The 14,456-nt window shown below is 49.6% G+C and overlaps 1 protein-coding gene across 1 annotated transcript in view; it reads left to right on the top strand.

The window, feature by feature from the left end:
- Window positions 1-14,456, top strand: part of tshr (thyroid stimulating hormone receptor) — a 67,703-nt gene that overhangs the window by 28,703 nt on the left and 24,544 nt on the right. The window contains exons 7-8 of the mRNA XM_080202103.1: window positions 6,231-6,299; window positions 9,803-9,880. Of these exons, the coding sequence (XP_080058229.1) occupies window positions 6,231-6,299; window positions 9,803-9,880 (147 nt within the window). The remainder of the gene's footprint in view (window positions 1-6,230; window positions 6,300-9,802; window positions 9,881-14,456) is intronic.

Here is a 14,456-nt window from a genome sequence, read left to right as displayed (position 1 = left end):
TCTCTACTACTACCTCTGGGAGCTCATTTCAGACACTCAGCACCCTCTGTGTGAAAAAATTGCCCCTCTAGACCTTTTTGTATCTCTCTCTGCTCACCTTAAACCTATGCCCTCCAGTTTTAGATTCCCCTACCTTTGGGACAAGATGTTGACTATCTAGCTTATCTGTGCCCCTCATTATTTAATAGGCCTCTATAAGATCACCCCTAAGTCTCCTTGCTCCAGGGGAAAAGAGTCCCAGTCTATCCAGCGTCTCCTTATAACTCAAACCAACAAGTCCCGGTAGTGTCCTAGTAAATCTTTTCTGCACTCTATCTCATTCAATTATATCCTTTCTATAATAGGGTGACCAGAACTGCGCACAGTATTCCAAGTGTGGCCTTACTAATGTCTTGTACAACTTCAACAAGACGTCCCAACTCCTGTATTCAATGTTCTGACCAATGTTCAGACCAATGGCATGCCAAATGCCTTCTTCACCACTCTGTCCACATGTGACACATAGTCAAGGCAGATGATTCACTAGCATCAAATAGGACAGGTCCGGAACTCTGGAACAGCAATGTGGCCATGACGATTTGTCAGTGTGCCATGAGAAGAAGATTCAGAATGATTCAAAATTAATGTAATTGAACAGAAAACATTTACCAGGATGTTGACTGGCATGGAGGACATTAGCTATGAGGAGAGGCTGGAGAAACTTGGGGCCCAATTTTACCAATTGGTGGCTAAGGGTCGGGTCCGGACGTAAAACGGATCCGAACCCAGAATCCTCGTTTCAGTGCGCCCATACGCATTTTGCCAGCTCTGGTCCGGTCCGCACTAGTGTTGCCAGAACGGTCGGAGCTCTGAACTGCGCATGCGCAGTTTGGAAAAGATCTGAAACAGAGCGCCTGGGCGCGAAAGACAAAACCAGCAGAGAGAGCCGGGCGGGGGTTTGGGGGGGAAAGATCTGCAATCGGATTCCCCCCCTTGGGAGGCAGCAACCCCCCCCCCAACAGGGACCGCCTGGGAAGCAGCCCCCCCACCTGCGATCAGAACCCCCTGGGAGGCAGCCCCCACTCGCGATCAGACACCCCCCCCTCCCTGGGAGGCAGGCTCCTCCAGCAGAACCACCCCCCCCACAAACACCCGGGGAGGCAGCCCCCACCTCTGCCCCCCACCCCGCCCCCCGGGAGGTAGGGCCCCTCCTCGGCAGGGCATGCCCCCAACCTACCTGGAATGCTGCTCTCCTTCCACCATCCTTCTGACCTGCGCTTATTGATGTGGAGATGCCGGTGTTGGACTGGGGTGAACGCACTGAGAAGTCTCACACCACCAGGTTAGAGTCCTGTTGGACTGATGTTGTGAGACTTTGTTGGACAGACTACAGCACCTTCCTGGCCTTCCGCTGGCGTCTGCCGGAGGACGGGGGGGGGGAGACGCAAGCTCGGATGGATCTCTGGCTGGTGGGGTGGGAGGGGGAGGTGGTGGTGATTCTACCTCCCCACCCCGTCCTCCACCCCTCTGCCCCCAACCAGAGATCCATCTGAGCTCCCCCCCCCCGGACTCCTCCGGCAGACGCCAGCGGAAGGCCAGGGAGGTGCTGCAGGCTGTCCAACAAATGCAGTAAAACGTCTCACAACATCAGGGTAAACTCCAACAGGACTTTAACCTGGTGTAGGTTAAAGTCCTACACCAGTCTCTCCTACACCTGGAGAGACCTAGTGAGACTTCTAACTGTGCTTATCCCGGATGCTTAACACCAGCATCTCCACATCAACGAGTGCAGGTCAGGAGGATGACGGAAGGAGAGCAGCAATCCAGGTAGGTTGGGGGTGTGCTCTGCCGAGGAGAGGGGGGGGGGGTCTGCCTCCCGGCGTGGGGGCGGGGGTGGGGGGGTGGGTGCGGTCTGCTGGGGTGGTTGGCAAGGGGTCTGTGCAGGGTGCTGGAGGAGGATGGGCTTCGGAGGTTCCCCTGCAGAACAGGAACCTGCTTCAGATTTTTATTCTGCAGGTTGGTAACAGTGTGGATCCGAAACGGATCTGAAGACGGTGAAGTGGGGTTTGGTGGTACAGTTGGGCGTGCATCCGCATCCAAGCCGGGTGTCGGTAAAGCCCGGTCTGCTTGGTTTTGGATGCAGATCACGTCACAGGCCTGATGCCCGAATTTAACGCGATTTCGCGCCCAAATTTTTAGTAAAATCTGGCCTTTAGAACATCAGGATTTTGATTTCTCAATGATGGTGGGACTGATCTATTTCTCATAGAAGTTTGTACATTCAAAGGTAAACTGGTGTGCTTATATCTGAGCTATCCCCGTTACTGTTACACAGGGTAGTCTGAAAGCATTAAAAGTACAAATTAATAGGTGATTGACATGTGGCTGGCACAGTAAATATTAAATTTATATAGTGCCTTTTATAAAGTAACATGTCCCAAGGCATTTCACAGGAACATTCATTCCTCACCATTGCCTCATTCTGGCTGTTGGCATCTCTGGTTTCCTTCAAGTTTCCCTCCGTCCATGTCTCAATGCTTTTCACCCATCTGATTTTTCTTCTTCCTCCTCTGTTTTTTACTTTCAGTTTCTCCTTTAATGGTGGAGAGGGCAGACAGGGCCTGTTTGTTCTTTGTTTCCAATGCCCTGGCGATCGTTCTCAGTCTAAACGTACCTGGCAACGCTTTTGATTCCTGAACGTCTCCTGTTGATCTAATCGGCCCAGCCAACAGGAAATTGAGGCAAATAAGGAGATATTAGGAGATGTGGGGGGGAGGGGAGGTGAGAGTTCAGGTGGTGGCAACGTCATTGAACTAGTCATCCAGAGGCCCAGGCTAATGTTCTGGGGGCAGAGGTTTAAATCCCGCCCTGGCGTCTGGAGAATTTAAATTCAATGAATAATAAATTTGGGAATCGAACAAGAAGAACAAAGGACAATGACAATTACACCACAGGAACAGGCCCTTCAGCCCTCCAAGCCTGCCCATCTGAAATAAAACCCCCTCCCCTTCTGGGGACCATGTCCCTCTATTCCCATCCTATTCGTGTATTTATCAAGATGCCCCTTAAAAATCACTATCGTATCCGCTTCCAATACCTCCCCCAGCAGCGAGTTCCAGGCACCCACCACCCACTGTGTAAAAAAAACTTGCCTCGTACATCTCCTTAAAACTTTGCCCCTCACACCTTAAACCTATGCCACACAGTAACTGACACTTCCACCCTGTAAGGGAAGAGGTGGAGAAGCTGAGGGAGGAAATTCCAAAGTTTAGGGTTGGATAGCTGAAGGCATGACGGTTTACAGTAAAGTGAAGGAAATCAGTGATTGGCAGCAGGCCACAACATGTTAGTTAGGGGGATTAACTATGGTAGATATGCAGGGCGGCAGGGTGGCACAGTGGTTAGCACTGCTGCTTCACAGCTCCAGGGTCCTGGGTTCGATTCCCAGGCTCGGGTCACTGTCTGTGTGGAGTTTGCACATTCTCCTCGTGTCTGCGTGGGTTTCCTCCGGGTGCTCCGGTTTCCTCCCACAGCCCAGAGATATGTGGGTTAGGTTGATTGGCCATTTAAGAAATTGCCCCCTAGTGTCCAGGGTAGCAGAGGTTAGAGGGATTAGTGGGCATAATATGTAGGGATATAGGGGTAGGACCTGAGTGGATTGTGTTCGGTGCAGACTCGATGGGCCAAAGGGCCTCTTTCTGCACTGTAGGGTTCGATGATTCAGGGTTACAGGAATGGGTTAGGGGAGAGGGCCAGGGGGTAAGATACTCTGTCGGAGTTGGTGATGGGCTGAATGGCCTCCTCCAGCACTGTAGGGGCCTGATGGATTGGAGGAGCGCAGAGGTCTCAGAGATGAGAATCAAGGGGATGATTGTGGGCTTAAAATGGTGAGGGTGGTATTTGTGGAAAGGTTGGGCAGGCCACTCTGTCTCGGTGTACTGTTCAAGTCTGCTTCCACCTCAGCCCACTCTAGTTCATCAATCTCACATCCAATGCCAAACCACTAAAAGAATTGCCTGGCCAAAGTCAGCGTGGCAGCGCCCAAGCCTGACTGGGCACTCGACTGCTTCTTAAAACAGGGAAAGCTGCTCGCCTTCCAGGAAAGTCAGTCCTGGTTTATTGGAGCTCAGTCTCACCTTGGCCAAGTTCTTTCCTGTTCCCAGTCCATAACCTGATGAAATAATCTGAGTCTGTTGCAGCATTCCAGCCAGAAACAGGCATGAAGTCTACTTGCCAATGGAGCACGGAAGATTTTGCCAAGTTTCATGTGAGGTCAGGTCAGGAGAAGCGGCAATGATGGGTTGGGGGTAGGGGTCAGGATGGGGTCAGAGCGAGAGGGTCAGTGCAGGGTCAGGAAGGGGTCAGAGCAAGAGGGTCAGTGCAGGGTCAGGATGGGGTCAGAGCGAGAGGGTCAGTGCAGGGTCAGAGCAAGAGGGTCAGTGCAGGGTCAGGATGGGGTCAGAGCGAGAGGGTCAGTGCAGGGTCAGGATGGGGTCAGAGCGAGAGGGTCAGTGCAGGGTCAGGATGGGGTCAGAGCGAGAGGGTCAGTGCAGGGTCAGGATGGGGTCAGAGCGAGAGGGTCAGTGCAGGGTCAGGATGGGGTCAAAATAGGAGTCAGTGTGGGGTCAAGCTGAATGGACAGTGCAGGGTGGAGTTAAGGTCGGCATAGGATCAATGTGAGAGTCAGTGTAGAGGCAGCCAATCACTACTCAAAATCACTTTGTGATCATGAAAAAAATGATTAAAATTTTGAACAATACTCTCCACATTATGAGGAATGAACTTGCTGCAGTCAATGCAGTAAAATAGAGAGCTTGAGTATAATATCTTTCACACAGTTAATTATGTTTCCGTACATCTGCTGTCTCTTTATCCCATTTGTTTCTCTATTTTTCTGATTCTCTTCCCGATCAGTCCATAGTGTTTGCCTTTAGTATCACATTTTCTATTCATTTTTACTTGTTATGATTTCCTTTAGGATTCTATAGCTCAGAATTCTGGTCTCTGGATTGTCAGAAACTTGACATGTACCAGAAGGTGTGCTGTGTAACCTCTTGGAAGTCCCAATGTAATTATTCCATGGGAATGGCCGGGGAAGTGTTAAGTTCTGGTAGGCAATTCCCCTGCTCCTGAGACCCTCCAGAAAAGTCTCCAACTCTGAGTTAGAGTGGAAGACCTTGGGGTGGGTTCTGATGTACTTACCTGAGTAATTAGCCAGAAAATGTTAGATAGAAAAGTCCTTGACTAACTTTTGGGTATCTATCTATACAACTGGCTCCCCAAATCACTCACCCCGCCCCCAATTGCCACTTCAATCTCCCAATCCCCCCAAATCCTGCCCTTCTTTGACACACCTGACTCAACCTGACCCAACCTGAGTGCCCAAAGACCACCCCCCCCCCAGTTCACCCAACACAATATGACCCAATCACACCAGCCTATCCCCCTGTACCCTACCCACCGCCAGTCTACCTATCTGCCAACCTACCACTCTACCCACTTACCTCCTTTCTCAACTACAGACCTACCACCCTCACCCACCTGCCACCCTACCTCCTTACCTACTTGCCACACTCATCTTTACTCCCTTACCCACCTACACATTCTCCCATTCACTCAGACACACAGATACTGGTTAAATGCCCTCGGTTTTCAGTGTGTTAGTGAACACTTACTAGAATCTGATAGTGCGGTAAAAAGGGGGCTTGGCTTGTCCTTCTCTGATGATCCAATGCTCTGTCGAAAGTACACTCTACAAGCCAAACTGGAAGTCCCAGCCAGAAATGCGGAGCTCGAGTGTGACACAGGGAGATAGAAGCAGAGTAACAATGATTCTCACTCTTCAGAAGATTTGGGTCCATGACCTGTGGCCCTATGTGTGATAATGAGCAACCTTTTGTGGGCCATGTGACCAGATGGGAACCAATAGAGTTGAGCATGTGAATTTGGGCCAATCAGGAGTGAGGGTGAGCATGCCCGGGGCTCAGTTTAAGTCAGGCTGCTGTAGGGAGTGTATAGCTGTACTGTTAAACTAATAGTTGTACGCAGTTGTTCTCAGTCAGTAAATCCTTCAGTTTGTTAATTGCCACATTGAGTTGCCTCGAGTTATTACACTATTATATTCCTCACCCGAGTCATCAGAATCTCACTGAGTGAAGCACCCACAGCTAACGATTAATGAAACTTGGTTGTATATATTTATTTTAATTTCATTGCTAAATTATCTCACTCTTGTATTTTTCTCCCTACAGTAAACTGTACAACAACGGGTTCACTAAAGTCCAGGCTTATGCTTTCAATGGAACTAAACTAGATGCTGTGTAGGTATTACATTTATTGGACAATGGATCTAATTTGATTTATTATTGTCACGTGTATTAGTATACAGTGAAAAGTATTGTTTCTTGAGCTATACAGACAATTACCGTTCATAGGGAAGGAAAGGAGAGAGTGCAGAATGTAGTGTTACAGTCATTGCTAGGGTGTAGAGAAAGATCAGCTTAGTGTGAGATAGGTCCATTCAAAAGTCTGATGGCAGCAGGGAAGAAGCTGTTCTTGACTCGGTTGGTACGTGACTTCAGACTTTTGTATCATTCTCCCAACAGAAGAAGGTGTAAGAGAGAATGTCCGGGGTGCGTGGGATCCTTAATTATGCTGGCTGCTTTTCTGAGGCAGCAGGAAGTGTAGACAGAGTTGATGGATGGGGGGGGCTAGTTTGTGTGATGGACTGAGCTACATTCACAACCAAATCTTTTCTGAGCACAACGCTGCAAAGACTGGGGCAAAGGCTAAAGAAGGTTTTCAACAATTTGCCACTTCTCTGATGATTCAGTCCCGAGTTTATCATTATAATCTGATTCCTATTACCTTCCTTCAGTAGACTCATGTGTGCCCTGAATTTGAAATTGAGAAATATTTACTATTGTCTTTCCTTTCAACCCACCTCCCTCTCTGTCTTAGTGGTTGAGATTCTGGGAAGAGAGTGGATACTTCCAAATATTACAACGTTCCTGTGTGTTAACAGAGATGGACTTCAAAGGCCCAAGGGGTCTATGGGTTGGTGAGCAGGTGGGTGTTGGTTGAAGGGCTGTGATGTCGCTCCAATCTTCTCATTATCATAGGCATGGAGGGGGGATCAGATTTTGTCTCCTTGTCTTTTCCCTGGTTTTCAGGCTAATGCGGAGGAGGTGACGAGAGGGGAGAGGATGTTACTGTCATTTTAGTGTTGAGTGACCAAGGCCCAGTTTTAAAATGGAAGACTTGCATTTTGATAGCACCTTTTACAGCCTCAGTACTGAAGAACTTTCTACCCCCGAGTGCAGTGAACACCAGAACACTAAATACATTTATGGAGATAGATAGGTTTGAATCAGGAGCAGGATGAAGGGTCTTGGGCAGTGAGCAGGAAGGTGGAGATGAGGCCAAGATGAGATCAGCCATGATCATATTGAATAGCGGAGCAGGCTCATGAGTGAACTAGTTGGGTTTTTATGACAATCAGTGAGAGTACATCAGGGATGTACTTCTGAGGCTGTATAAGGCTCTGGTCAGACCCCATTTGGAGTATTGTGAGCAGTTTTGGCCCCATATCTAAAGAAGGATATGCTGGGCCTTGGAGAGGGTCCAGAGGGGGTTCACAAGAATGATCCCTGGAATGGCTGAGGACTCTGGGTCTGTACTCGTTGGAGTTTAGAAGAATGAGGGGGGATCTTATTGAAACTTACAGGATACTGTGAGGCCTGGATAGAGTGGACATGGAGGGGATGTTTCCACTAGTAGGGAAAAACTAGAACCAGAGGCACAACCTCAGGCTAAAGGGACGATCCTTTAAAACAGAGATGAGGAGGAATTTCTTCAGCCAGAGAGTGGTGAACCTGTGGAACTCTTTGCCGCAGAAGGCTGTGGAGGCCAGGTCATTGAGTGTCTTTAAGACAGAGATAGCTAGGTTCTTGATTAATAAGGGGATCAGGGGTTACGGGGAAAAGGCAGGAGAATGGGGATGAGAAAAATATCAGCCATGATTGAATGATGGAGTGGACTTGATGGGCCGAGTGGCCTAATTCTGCTCCTGTGTCTTATACTTTCATGGTTATCATCGCTGAGACTACTATTTTTATATTCCAGATTTTATTCACTGAATTATGTTAATTGGGTGCAGCTATGATGGGATTTGAACCCGGGTCCCTTCAACTTTAACCTCTGAATTACTAGCCCAATAGTCATTGCCATTACGCCAGTGTCTTCCCTTAAAATCCAGCCCTTGCCGACCTTCCAGTTTCAGTTGAAGGCGGAAATGAGAAGCTGTAATGACGTCAACAAGGCCCATGGGATTGGCTTGTTCAAGTATGAGCTCCCTGATTGAGGTCATGATTGTCTCCCCAATCAGGGAGCTCCACCCATCTATATAATGAGGAGTGTAAAGGCCACTGGATTCTGACTATGTCTCTGAAGCAGTTCAGGAGTGGAATTGAGTTTGTAAATAAAGGGAATCTGGTTAAGGGACACCAGCCTCTGAGGAGTTATTTCAGGAAAGTTGGAGACATATTGAGTTGGCAGCTGACCCGAGACCCACCCATTTTTAGGCTAAAATTAAGTTCAAATAATCTTGATGAGTCATGTAACAGCCTCCAATATTTTTATAACCAATAAATGAAAGGGTTTGGACAACAATTTTTAAAGGCCTCACAATGGTTCTGGGTGGTGCTGACAGATAGAACATAGAACATTCCAGCGCAGTACAGGCCCTTCGGCCCTCGATGTTGCGCCCACCAGTGGAACCAATCTAATGACCCTCTAACCTAAACTATCCCAATGTTATCCATATGCCTATCCACTGACCATTTGAACGCCCTTAAAGTTGGCGAGTCCACAACTGCTGCAGGCAGGGCATTCCACGCCCTTACTACCCTCTGAGTAAAGAACCTACCTCTGACATCCGTCCTATAATTACCACCCCTTAATTTAAAGCTATGTCCCCTCGTGTTAGCCATCACCATCCAAGGAAAAAGGCTCTCACTGTCCACCCTATCTAACCCTCTGATCATCTTGTATGCCTCAATAAGGTCACCTCGTAACCTTCTTCTCTCTAATGAAAATAACCTCAAGTCCCTCAGCCTTTCCTCATAAGACCTTCCCACCATACCAGGCAACATCCTGGTAAACCTCCTCTGCACCCTTTCCAATGCTTCCACATCTTTCTTATAATGCGACGACCAGAACTGTACGCAATACTCCAAGTGCGGCCGCACCAGAGTTTTGTACAGTTGCAACGTGACCTCACGGCTCCGAAATTCAGTCCCTCTACCAATAAAAGCTAACACACAGTACGCCTTCTTAACAACCTTATCAACCTGGGTGCCAACTTTCAGGGAGCTATGCACATGTACACCGAGATCTCTCTGCTCGTCAACATTACTAAGAGTCCTTCCATTAGCCCTATATTCTGTACTCCTGTTACTCTATTTCTTATGTTCTTATGTTCTTAAAGTGAATCACCTCACACTTTTCTGTATTAAACTCCATCTGCCACCTCTCGGCCCAGCTCTGCAGCTTATCTCTGTCCCTCTGCAAACTGTAACATCCATCCTCACTGTCTACAACTCCTCCGACTTTGGTGTCGTCAGCAAATTTACTAACACATCCTCCTACACCCTGGGATTGTTCATTCAGGACCTTCCTAAACAGGCGCAAACCCTAAATATCAAACACACAAAGCCTTCTTTCGCAAACACGGCTTGTATCTAAAATGTGTTGACAGCAGAGCCTCAAGTTTGAACGGTGCCGGAATAAAGTGATGCTTGAACCCTGTCGTTTTATTTAACAGTTACCTCCACAAGAATAAACTCCTGTCATCCTTCAGTGAGGATGTCTTCGCAGGAGCCTTGAGTGGGCCCACTCTGCTGTAAGTGATTTCCAGTCAGTACTTTCACAAGAACCCATTAAAAATGACGTTTCAGATTCATTTAGTCTTTGGAAAGTTTCCAGAAAAGTCAAAAGCTGAACGTACGATTTGCAAACAAGCAAACAGCCGGCCAAACAATGCCAGTTTCTGCACTCAGGCTTTCAAATGACTGGTCGACGTGAGGCTGGGGGTGGGGGGTGGGGGGGATGGGGCGGGGGGGGGGGGGGGGGGGGTGGGGGGGTAAGTGGCAGTGGGGGCTGCTCTCAGGAGAAACTCAGCAGTGGGTGGGGTGTTGGAGATCTGCGTCGATTGGCTCACCAGTACATTATTTCTGTTTCTGAATGTGCGCCCCCCCCAATAGGAAGGTTTCTGTAATGACAGCATTGTCTTCGCCTGGCCTGACCTTATGTTGCTATGGAGAATAAAACTGGGAGGGAAGGGATGTAGGCGAAGCCAGGGTGATCACTCCCACCCCCCACAACTGGTCTGTCAACCTGGCAAACTGGGTCAATACAATAAAAAGTCTCACAACACCAGGTTAAAGTCCAACAGGTTTACTTGGTAGCAAAACCAACTAGCTTTCGGGCCTCTGACCCTTCGTCAGGTGAGTGGGGAGTTCTGATCACAAACAGGGGATATAAAGACACACACTCAGTTTACAGAATACTGATTAGAATGTGAGTTTTTACAGCTAATCAAGTCTTAAAGGTACAGACAATGTGAGTGGAGATAGCATTAAGCACAGGTTAAAGAGATGTGTATTGTCTCCAGACAGGACAGTAAGTGAGATTTTGCAAACCCAGGCAAGTCATGGGGGTTACAAATAGTGTGACATTATTTATAACCCCCATAACTTGCCTGGGCTAACTGTCCTGTCTGGAGACAACACACATCTCTTTAACCTGTGCTTAATCCTATCTCCACTCACATTGTCTGTACCTTTAAGACTTGATTAGCTGTAAAAACTCACATTCTAATCAGTATTCTGTAAACTGAGTGTGTGTCTTTATATCCCCTGTTTGTGATCAGAACTCCCCACTCACCTGACGAAGGGTCAGAGGCCCGAAAGCTAGTGGCTTTTGCTACCAAATAAACTTGTTGGACTTTAACCTGGTGTTGTGAGACTTCTCACCGTGTTTGCCCCTGTCCAGTGCCGGAACCTCCACATCAAAACTGGGTCAATGTCAGGATTAATAATGATGGTTAGTTGGGGCATTTAAACCAGAGGAGGGTGGATATAGGGGAACATAAGAACATAACATAAGAAATAGGAGCAGGAGTAGGCCATCTAGCCCTTCGAGCCTGCCCCGCCATTGAATAAGATCATGGCTGATCTGTCGTGGCTCAGTTCCACATTCCCACCCTCTCCCCATAACCCTTAATCCCCTCTCTTATCAAAAACCCATTAACCCGCGTCTTAAAAATATTTAGTGAGGCAGCCTCCACCACTTCAACGGGCAGAGAATTCCAGAGATTCACCACCCTTTGAGTGAAGAAGTTCCTCCTCAACTCCGTTCTAAACCGCCCCCCCTTTATCTTGAGGCTATGCCCCCTAGTCCTACTGTCCTTTCTGAGCGGGAAGAGTCTCTCCACCCCTATCCTATCCATCCCATTCATCATCTTATACGTCTCAATGAGACCTCCCCTCATTCTTCTAAACTCTAACGAGTACAAGCCTAGTTTATTCAGCCTCTCCTCATAGCTCAACCCCCTCAACTCCGGCATCAGCCTAGTAAACCTCCTCTGCACTCCCTCCAAGGCCAAAATATCTTTGCGCAGGTGCGGCGCCCAAAACTGCACACAGTACTCCAGCTGCGGCCTCACCAATGCCCTATACAGCTGCAGCAAGACCTCCCTACTTTTATATTCAATCCCCCTCGCTATGAAGGCCAGCATCCTATTAGCCTTCCTGACCACCTGCTGCACCTGCAGGCTGGGTTTTTGCGACTCATGCACAAGGACCCCGAGGTCCCTCTGCACCGTCGCCTGCTGCAGTTTTTCGCCACGTAAGTAATAATCCTTCCTACCATTATTCCTACCAAAGTGGACCACCTCACACTTGCCAACATTAAATTCCATTTGCCATTTCCTGGCCCATTCGCCCAGCCTATCTAGATCCTTCTGCAGACTCTCCACACCCTCCGCACAATTTGCCGTTCCCCCAATCTTGGTGTCATCAGCAAATTTCGACACCCTACACTCAGTTCCCTCCTCCAGATCGTCTATATAAATGGTAAAAAGCTGAGGCCTCAGCACCGACCCCTGGGGCACTCCACTAGTCACCATCCGCCAATCCGAATAGCACCCGTTGACCCCCACTCTCTGCCTCCTATTTGACAACCAATCCTCTATCCACACTAACACCCTACCCCCAACTCCATGTCCCTTGACCTTCTGCAATAACCTCTTGTGAGGTACTTTGTCAAACGTCTTCTGAAAATCCAGAAAGACCACATCCACCGGCTCTCCTCTATCCACCGCCCTAGACACATCCTCATAGAACTCCAGTAAATTTGTCAGACACGACTTCCCTTTAATGAAACCGTGCTGCGACTGCTCTATCAAGCAATTCCCTTCAAGATGCCTCGCTATTTCCTCCTTGATGACAGATTTTAACATTTTACCTACAACAGACGTTAAACTAACCGGCCTATAATTCCCCGCCTTTTGCCTGGTATTATGGCTAGACTATTAATCTAAAAGCTTAGCTAATGTTCTGGGGATCTGGGTTCGAATTCTGCCACAGGTGGAATTTGAATTCAACAATAATATCTGGAATTAAGAATCTACTGATGAAACTATTGTCGGGAAAAACTATCTGGTTCACTAATGTCCTCCAGGGAAGGAAATCTGCCATCCTTACCCAGTCTGGCCTCCAGGTAACTCCAGAGCCACAGCAATGGGGTTGATTCTCAGCTGCCCTCTGTAACCAAAAGAGAAAATGCTGGAAAACCTCAGCCGGTCTGGAAGCATCTGTAAGGAGAGAAAAGAGCTGATATTTCGAGTCTCAAAGTTCCTGCCCTCTGAAATGGCCCCAGCAAGGTGTCCAGTTCGAGGGCAACTAGGCCTGGGCAATAAATGCTGGCCTGTCAGTGACAACCATGTCCCACAAATGAATAAAAATAAATGTTTGGGATGTTATCTTCTTACATTGGGTTTCTGCTGCATATTGGGGTTTACCTGGAGAAGTGGGATATTTAGTGGTGAGGAGAAAGGAGTAGGATGGATGGTGCTAATGTACCACTGGCACCTCAAAGAGAACTCTCCATTCACCTGACGAAGAGGCTGTCCCCTCGAAAGCTTGTGAGAATATTATCAAATAAATAGGTTGGACTAAAACCTGGTGTTGTCAGACTTTTTACCTCAAAGAGAGGCAGGACAGATGTGCTGAGTCAACCTCTGGAACCCCCATCAACTCTGTACACATCAGCAATGGAGGCAGGAAGACTTTTTGGAAAGGTGGGCAGGTCCACCAGAGACCTCAGGTTAGTGGGCAGATCCAGCTGTGCCCCCAGTGGGCAGGTCCAGCTGTGCCCTCAGTGGGCAGGTCCAGCTGTGCCCTCAGTGGGCAGGTCCAGCTGTGTCCCCAGTGGGCAGGTCCAGCTGTGCCCTCAGTGGGCAAATCCAGCTGTGTCCCCAGTGGCAGGTCCAGCTGTGCCCCCAGTGGGCAGATCCAGCTGTGTCCCCAGTGGGCAGGTCCAGCTGTGCCCTCAGTGGGCAGGTCCAGCTGTGCCCCCAGTGGGCAGATCCAGCTGTGCCCTCAGTGGGCAGGTCCAGCTGTGCCCCCGGTGGGCAGGTCCAGCTGTGCCCTCAGTGGGCAGGTCCAGCTGTGTCCCCAGTGGCAGGTCCAGCTGTGCCCCCAGTGGGCAGATCCAGCTGTGTCCCCAGTGGGCAGGTCCAGCTGTGCCCTCAGTGGGCAGGTCCAGCTGTGCCCTCAGTGGGCAGGTCCAGCTGTGCCCCCAGTGGGCAGGTCCAGCTGTGCCCTCAGTGGGCAGGTCCAGCTGTGTCCCCAGTGGGCAGGTCCAGCTGTGCCCTCAGTGGGCAGGTCCAGCTGTGCCCTCAGTGGACAGGTCCAGCTGTGTCCTCAGTGGGCAGGTCCAGCTGTGCCCTCAGTGGGCAGGTCCAGCTGTGCCCCAAGTGGGCAGATCCAGCTGTGCCCTCAGTGGGCAGGTCCAGCTGTGCCCCAAGTGGGCAGATCCAGCTGTGCCCCAAATGGGCAGGTCCAGCTGTGCCCCCAGTGGGTAGGTCCAGCTGTGCCCTCAGTGGGCAGGTCCAGCTGTGCCCTCAGTGGGCAGGTCCAGCTGTGCCCCCAGTGGGCAGGTCCAGCTGTGTCCCCAGTGGGCAGGTCCAGCTGTGCCCCAAGTGGGCAGATCCAGCTGTGCCCTCAGTGGGTAGGTCCAGCTGTGCCCTCAGTGGGCAGGTCCAGCTGTGCCCTCAGTGGGCAGATCCAGCTGTGCCCCAAGTGGGCAGATCCAGCTGTGCCCCCAGTGGGCAGGTCCAGCTGTGCCCTCAGTGGGCAGGTCCAGCTGTGCCCTCAGTGGGCAGATCCAGCTGTGCCCTCAGTGGGCAGATCCAG

The sequence above is a fragment of the Carcharhinus amblyrhynchos genome, chromosome 14 (genome assembly GCF_965287045.1).
Source record: "Carcharhinus amblyrhynchos chromosome 14, sCarAmb.v2.hapA, whole genome shotgun sequence".
NCBI classification, from domain to species: Eukaryota; Metazoa; Chordata; class Chondrichthyes; order Carcharhiniformes; family Carcharhinidae; genus Carcharhinus; species Carcharhinus amblyrhynchos.
This window is presented reverse-complemented; position numbering and strand designations above follow the sequence as displayed.